Genomic DNA, 8,867 nt, shown 5'->3' with positions numbered 1-8,867 from the left:
TGTTGCGTCACAATACTTTAAATTATGAATTAAGTAAGGCCCGTGGGCTTAGTTTATTGATGTTACCGATAATCATGAAAAAAAGATGTATCTGATGCATCTAAATATTTCATAGATTACCTGTTTAGTATATTGAAGTTATAACTCTTAATATTCTTATGCAGTCTACACAAACAGATTTCATAATAAAATAACAAAATATCAATTCCATTGTTTTTCTTTTTCATCCTCAATTTTTAGGGATACACAGAAATCTATAAGAATGCCCAAGGGCCATAAAAGAACATAAAGGTTGGGAACCCCTGCTCTAAGTGACCAGTAACTTAACTTTCCCCATATTGTAATCACTCAGTAATGCAACTACTCCCTTAAGTGATTATTAATGTAAGATTTATGCTACTGAAATCGACTAGTCAGTGCCTTACATAAAATTGCCTCGATCATATGTGCATCACACCCTCGCTCTTATAGAAGTGCTATTCGTTACAGTTTTCCTAATTGTTTTGCTGTGGAGGGTGGAATCTCACCTCATGTTGCTCCAAGATTCTCTCCGCTTCTTTGCGTCTCCTTTGCACCACTTCTCTGACCACCTTCGGTCACCTATCCCTTTGGGAACCTTCTTTTACGGACAACCCTCGTAGATACGAATCATCAACATTTAAATAAACTGCTCTACCCAGCATACAGTAGAGCAGGCTATTAACAAGGATAATAAAATATACTGCATATGTCCCACGAACAACAAACAAATAGGTTTTAACAACAAAATAAAACTTCTTTGCGAAGGAAACATAAAAAAAGGTACAGAATGTTACAACCCTGATGGAGAGATACATTACTATTTTTCTACTTTGTAATACTGGTGGGACCCAGTCAAAAAGAGGTAAGCATGTAAACACGATCCAAAAAGGGCAACCAGGATCAGGAGAGTAACGCTATGCCTAAGTCATAAGTTATACCACCTGTAACAGAGTGAAGGAACAATAAAGCAATGAGTACTTTGCACAAAGTGTGTATTTAATCTACCTTAAGCCCGTGAAAGTGTTAAGTTATGACACAGAACATCTCAAATATAATGAAAGATTTGTTATTCTTTATCTCAGATCCATCAAGAACTAACTCATTAACATATATATTTAAATAAAAAAAGAAGTAGAAGCCCGTGTTTATAAGCTACCATAGAGTAACTTATAAGATTTACGTTGGGAAGAACATGAGCCACCTCGAGAAGATTTATAGACCACAAAATGCTTCAGAGAGTTACGGGATTGTCGAATATATCAGGGATAAATGCCATGTCAGTAAATGGAGACGGAAAAAGCTGACTTTAAAAGCAGCTACCCGTACAAAAGGAAGATGCGGAATTTGGCGCCATCAGTCAAACTACCTGTTCGGAGGACATTGAAAATCGGTTTTTATAGACGAGTTAATCCTGAGGAATCTTCTCAAACCTGTTTTTAGAGGACATGCTAAGCAGACTCGACGAATATGGGAGCAAATAACGCCCCAAACACAAGGGAATAGCATGTCTTCCATCCATTCCTAGGCGAGTCATCCACATACCACCAAAATCGCACTGCCACACCTATATAAGTATATAATATATATATAGGTGGGGTGATTATATATTATACATATCCCATATATATATATATATTATTCTATAATATAATGAATATATATTCTTTCCACATTCCTGGTAAACAAGAAACGAAAAAGTTTTACCAGACCCCTCTATCGATTGCAATTATCGTGACGAATCGAAGACTTGTCCAATAGTCCATTTTATTTTCCGTTTGATTCCTGAATTTATAGTTTAATGTCTTCACAGTAGGGTTCACATAATATATATATATATATATATATATATGTATATATATATATATATATATATATATATATATATATTTGTGTGTGTGTGGTGTGTGTGTGTGTGTGTGTAAATGTATATATATATATATATATATATATATATATATATACTAATATATATATTACATATATAGATATGTGTGTGTGTGTGTGTGTGTGTGTGTGTGTAAACATATATATATATATATATATATATATATATATATATAATATATATATATGTATGTACTATATATATATATATATATATATATATATATATATATATATATATATATATATATATATATATATATATATATATATATATATATATATATATATATGAATTTTTAACACTCCATGGATGAGTATAGCAATCACCTTTCTGATACAGCGGAGAATGGATACAGGAATTGAAAAATTACACATGGATAAATGGTAATCATGTCTCTTTTGCAGACTTGCGCAGACTGTTACATTTTTCCCGGCTTCTACGCGACGTCCCGGACATCACTATTGGTTTCTTTGATGAGAAGATCAAGCCTACATGAGATGAGGAATTGATTTATTCTTAGACTGAGAAACCCTTGTCCATATGCCCCATAGTGGACACCACATTTTTTAATGGGACCAGTCTAAGGAATTTAACACAAAGGGATATAAATTTCCCTTCCTCCCGAATTTGTGCCAAAGTAGAATATAACAGAGGAACTGTGAATCCAGGGCAACAATTGCGTTGTTTCAATTGTAATAGGCAGGGGCACGCCAAGAAACAATGCAGAAGTGAAGATTATTTATGGTGGTCTTGTTCATCTCAGAAACAGAGGGATGCAAGTCCCACAACCCCCAGAACTTTGGAAGTTCAGTTACAAAAGCTCCCCAAGCAGGTTACTCAAAGGGACCTAGAGACCGGGGAAATTTTTGGAAACACGATCAATAAACAGAATACAGATGACTTGTGCTTGCCATTGCGATCTTGTGGGGGACGCCCCAGAGCCCAGGAACAGTGGGTGATATAAAAATCTCATTTTTTGTAGATACAGGGGCTTCAGTTAATTTAATGCACTATGGTTTATATCAGTCCATGTTCTCCCAATATTCTCTGAAACCCTCAACAGAGACGGTGTGTGATGTGCAAGTCAAAATATTAAATAACTTGGGTTTTACAAGACTGCGGTTCACTCTAGGTGAATGTTTGTTAGTAGAACCATTTTTGGTGATTTAATGGGTTGCATTTGGTAACAGACTTTTGTTGGGACATCCTGCATGCAGGAGAAACAGGATATCGGTACATACAGGTGTTAGTGACGGAATGGTTGGGATACTGGGTGTTTATATTCCATATGTGGGTGTACATAGAACTGAGGTAAATGAGGATACTGAAGTTAACATGGGTGATAATGGTGGCAATATTAGTGGTAACAATGACAATATTGGTGATAATAAAGGTGATATTGGTGATAATAATGGTGATATTGGTAGTATTGTTACTAACTATGATATTGATAACAATGGTAATACTAACATGTGGATGTGGAACATGTGGTGAATAACCAGTCGCAAGGGGGTGCTGTGTACAATGGCCATGGGGATAATATAAATAATGGCGTTTTGTTGGACGATGTTATTCTAAATCCAGTTACAATGACTATGGTGCAAGTCAGGTTGAGGAAAGTGAAAATACCCAGTGATATGTGTATAATTGAGGGTAGTTAACAGCATAGTGTCGGTAAACAAGGTATAAAATACAGTTGCCACATGGGTAGATTTATTGAATTATAATGATACAGTTAGGAAATACCATAAGAATACTTATGTGGTAGACTTCTGACACTGGAGTGAGGATAGTGATTCAGTAGCTAATAATGTAGAGAGGTAGACTGAGTTTTCAAAAGTCGAAATGCAATATGGAGAAAATCTTTGGGAATCACTCAGCCAATGCAGACTAAGAGCATATAGAAGTTTTAAGCGATGTGCTGGCTGAATTTGGGGATATAGTAGCTTTAAAAGGCGATAAGTTAGGGTTGACTAAGTTGTTAGAACCTAAGGTGAATCCAGAAGAGGGGACCAGGCCCATCTTTATTCATGTGTAATATATACCCTACAAAATCAGGGAACAGGTAGAGGAAAAGGTTACTAAATAGGAGGAGGGAATTATTAGGCCCAGTGTATCCTACAACTTCCCCCTTGTTGGTGGTGCCTAAGAAGGTTGGTTCAGTCCAAGTCTGTGTAGGTTTCCGTAAATTGAATGAAAAGGCAATTAACTAACTGTTATCTGGTCGCCTGCATACCCGACCTTGTTGTTGAAATTGGGGGACGTACTCTCTATTCTTAAACTGACCTTATACAGGGATTTTTGCAGGTTCCTCTTAGTGGAGATAGTTGGGAATTTATCACATTCTCATTGCCCAAGGGGCTTTTCAAGTTTACATGTATGCATTTTGGTTTATTGGGTATTCCTATGACTTTTACGAGAATAGTGAACACAGTCTTGCATGGGCTATTGAGGAAGAATGTCTATGTGTACATGGATTATATATTCATAGCAACAGACTCATTTGAGCACCACATGGAAGTGCTTAACGAAGTTCTTAGGCGACTTATGTCAGCAGGCTTGAAAATTAAGCTAGCCAATTGCAACTTCTTAAAGAAGCAGAGTACACATTTAGGTCATGTCATATCTAAAGAGGGAGTTAAAGTAAATGATGATAAGTGAAAGCAATTGCAAACTTTCCTGTCCCTAAGACAAAGAAACAACCCAGGTCATTCATGGGGATGCTGGGTTTTTTTCAGGAAGTTTGTGAAGGCTTTTTCTATTTTGGCAGCTTCTTTAACAGATGTGTTGTGAGAGGATATTCAATTTTCTTTCGTGGGGGGGGGTGGGGTGGGGGTGGGGGGGGGGAGCCACAACAATTAGCTTTTCAGAGAGTTTAGGATACATTAATGAATCCCCCGGTACTGAAATTTCCGGATTTCAGCGAACCTTTCACATTAGTGACAGATGCCAATCAGGATGGTATAGGTACCTGCCTTATACAGAAATTTGAAGGTAATTTCCATCCAATAGACGATTATAGCAGGATATTTAAGACAAAGGGTAGCAACGAAAGGCCAATGGCTACCATATATAATGCCTCTACACACTTGGAAACATTGTTTGGAAAAAATGTTTCGAAACGGTTTCCAAACAGTTTGGAAACTATTTCCGAAAACTTTATTCCAAACAGTTTGAAAACAGTTTTCAAACTGTTTGGAAACAGCTTGCAAATTATTTGTAAACTACTTCCAAACAATGTTTCCTGTCCACACCTCAGTTGTGGTCATGCCTGTGATGAGTGTAGAGGTTGCTGCAGCAGCATCTGCATTTTACTTGGCACTTTTGATAAAGTCAAGGGAGGTCAAGAAAAAAAGAAAGATATGGGTGAGGAATTATTTTTGAAAAATGACCCTATGGTGATTTGCTTTTGGCAGAACTGAAATTAGATGGTAGAGGTTTCACCAATTTTGTTCGGATGTGCTCAAGTGACTGAACTACTTTTATGGATGGTGGCTCCCAGTATATCTCGAAAGGATACAAAATACAGAAAGGCTATTACACCCAACATGAGACTGGCTATTACACTGAGGTATTTTGCAAGTGGAGATTCCTTTATGAGCCTCATGTACACCTTCAGGATATCGAAGCAGACCATCTCAGTTGTGGTTCCTGAGGTCTGTGAAGCTTTGATCTCAGCGCTTTAAGGGTATGTTAAGGTAAAATAAGAAAACCAGAAGTATTCACCATTTTACTTTCTCTCTCTCTCTCTCTCTCTCTCTCCTCTCTCTCTCTCTCTCTCTCTCTCTCTTTTACCTTATGGCATTTAGAAACAATATGAAAGGTGTGTTTACTAGAAAAACATATTTATGTAGGAATCATATTTTAATCACAATAATTACTACATGAGTTTGCGGAAGGAGAGCAACTTGGAGTAGAGGCACCACTTGGGGCAGTAAAGTACTGTGGGATGCCTTGCGATGGTGGCACAGGAAACCCTGAATACCTTTGTCCTGTATATGAAGTTTGTGGGGTGAAGTGAGCCGCACCCTCCCCAAAGTACCCCATTTCCAAGTTAAAAATTATTTCATTAATTTTATGCTGTGCTATTGATACCTCGCGCTTACTTCTTCCGCATGCTCTCAGTTTATGGGCAACATTTTCACCTAACACATGATATTCATCCCGTGTAGTGACATGTTGTGCTAGAGACTTCATCAAGTGAAATGCTTCTTTCACTTCGTCAGCGGGCCTTTTAGCTGACAAACGACGGGACGGCAAAGCTCTCTGACGTGTTTCAGCTTGATGTGAACTCTCAATTACAGCATCAGTTTCTTGCTCAGATTCAACTTCAGCAACGTGAAAGAGAAGAGAAACACTTATAAATATCGTTGTTGTTATTGTTGTTGTTGTTGCTGTTGTTTTTGTTGTTATTGTTTTTTTCGTTAGTATTTGTTGCCAGAGCTCCTACTAGTATATTGTTTTTAATATCATCATTATTGTCATAATTATTACGCATTATTGTTAGAATTATTACTATTCTCATTATCATTATTTCTGTCTATCATTATTATTGCTGTTGTTTGTATTGTGACTTACTGGTGTTAATATACTCATTATTTTCAATAATAATATTAGAGGCTCTTTCGCTTCACATTCCATCCCATTGGGTATTGTATCATCTCAGGAGAGAGAGAGAGAGAGAGAGAGAGAGAGAGAGAGAGAGAGAGAGAGAGAGAGAGAGAGAGAGAGAGATAAATCATTAGTCTACCGATGATCATTCTTCTCCTCATAGCAGTATCTCAATTGCAAGGGTATCATATTATGTGTGCATGTGTGTTATTTCACTGACTATGTATATTTCTCCTCAGATGCCTGCTACGGAAGAAGAATGGTTCGCAGCAGCAAATGGGTTCTCCCACAGATGGAACTTTCCACACTGTATTGCTGCACTGGATGGGAAGCACGTTCAAATACAAGCTCCAAAGAATTGTGGAAGCCTTTTCTTTAACTGCAAAGGGACACACAGTATTGTACTCATGGCGTGCGTAAATGCAGATTACCAGTTTATATATGCAGATGTAGGATGTCAAGGCAGAATTTCGGATGGAGGTGTGTTTAAATATACAAGTTTGTATGAGAAAATAGAGCAGAAGCGGCTCAGGCTACCACCAGACCAGCCACTTGCAGAGGGACGCATTCCTGTGCCATACATGTTTGTTGGAGATGACGCCTTTGCTTTATCACGTTACTTACTGAAACCATTTCCAGGAAATTTAGATAGGTCTTCCCCTGAGAGGATCTTTAATCACAGATTGTGTAGGGCTCGCAGGAAGTAGAAAATGCGTTTGGAATTTTAGCATCTAAGTTCAGAGTGTTTCTAAAACCTATTGCATTACACCCAGACAAGATAGAGAGTGTTACTCTGACATGCATATATTTGCATAATTTTCTACGCAGGAATGTGGAGTCGAGAAATGTTTATTCACCACCCGGTACGTTTGACTCGGAAAATGTGGATAATGACAGGATCATGGAGAGCAGCAATGAATGTAGGTGAAGGGTTCATTGATTTGCAAAATATACCAAGAAGGAGTACTGTGGATGCACGGGACATAAGGAAGGAGTTTCGAGATTACTTTCTCCCACCGGAAGGAAGTGTTCCTTGGCAGGGTAATTATGCGAAGGGCATGTTAGATTGAAAAGGCTGCTTGTAAATGTACCTGTAGATGTCTGCTGAGCATTGATAAGATTAAATTTTATACATAAATGACACGTATTTTTTACCTACTTTTGCAACAGTTATTATGTTGGGATAATAATACTAATAACAGATATCATGTTATGGTAATAATACTACTAATAATATCAGGTTACCTACCTCTACATAAATGAGATCTATTTTTTACCTGTTTTATTAACATTTATTATGTTACGGTAATAATACTAATAGCAGTTATTATATTACGGTAATAATACTAATAGCAGTTATTATATTAAATACTAATAGCACTTATTAAGTTACTGTAATTGTAACATCACCTTACCTCTCTCTGGTGAGTCTGTTGACCGGCTTCCTCTGGATTCTTGGCCCTGCAGCAAAAACAGGAGGGGCTCGGAACCAAACCATGAGCACTTCTTTGGGGAACTTCCACTTCTTTTCAGTGAAGTCAGTTTCACATGTTCCCTCCTGAATTGTACTTTGATGGCTTTTATCTTCTTTTCTGCATCACTTACAATTATAGAAAGTTTATCAGCTATCCCCGTCAAGGCATCCATCTTTTTAATTCTATTTTTATAATCCACATTTGTTACATCCCACAATGTTGGGGATGAATGCAGCAATTCAATTAGTTCTAGAGTTTTCTCGGCAGACCACATGGTATCACTTCAGGTCTCGAGTAGGTACTAATTCATCGTCGCCTCGACCGCACACACACACACACGTAGTGTTTCCCATTCTGGATGGAAACAGTAATGCGTGAAATGGTATTTGGAAATGTTTTGCAAACAGTTTGGAAACAGTTTCCAAACTGTTTGGAAACAGTTTGTAAGCAGTTTGGAAACATTGTTTGCATACAGTTTGGAAACAGTTTCCAAACTGTTTGGAAACCGTTTCCAAGCTGTTTGGAAACACTTTCCAAATATTGTTTCCAAACAATGTTTCCAAGTGTGTACAGGGCTTAAGGAAGCTTTCGCCTTAGTATCAAGCTTGGTTCACTTCAAGGTGTTGTTAATGGGGAATAAGGTAGAAGTTCTTGCAGACCATAAACCATAATTAGATGTTTTTAATAAGCCCGATCTGTTGCCTAAAAGAGCTCAATGTTTCTTAACCATTAGAGATTTTGACGCAAAGCTTAAATATATAGAGGTCAGACGCAATGTGGTATTAGATGCTCATAGTAGAAGCTTCTATGATACAGAGGGATTCCAAGTTGGGATGGTTACTAGTGATTCTGCACAATGAGATCTTAGTTTG

At 37.4% G+C, this 8,867-nt stretch overlaps 1 protein-coding gene across 1 annotated transcript in view; it reads right to left on the bottom strand.

Annotated features, from left to right (window-relative positions):
• Positions 1–8,269, bottom strand: part of LOC135211396 (uncharacterized) — a 14,376-nt gene extending 6,107 nt beyond the window's left edge. Inside the window, exons 1-2 of the mRNA XM_064244709.1 lie at positions 7,936–8,269; positions 5,794–6,249 (exon numbers count right to left, since the gene is read on the bottom strand). Of these exons, the coding sequence (XP_064100779.1) occupies positions 5,794–6,249; positions 7,936–8,269 (790 nt within the window). The remainder of the gene's footprint in view (positions 1–5,793; positions 6,250–7,935) is intronic.
• Between the last annotated feature and the right edge of the window lie 598 nt (positions 8,270–8,867).

This window comes from Macrobrachium nipponense, chromosome 4 (assembly GCF_015104395.2).
Source record: "Macrobrachium nipponense isolate FS-2020 chromosome 4, ASM1510439v2, whole genome shotgun sequence".
NCBI classification, from domain to species: domain Eukaryota; kingdom Metazoa; phylum Arthropoda; class Malacostraca; order Decapoda; family Palaemonidae; genus Macrobrachium; species Macrobrachium nipponense.
Note: the sequence above shows the minus strand (reverse complement) of the source record. Positions and strands in the feature narration are given on the sequence as shown.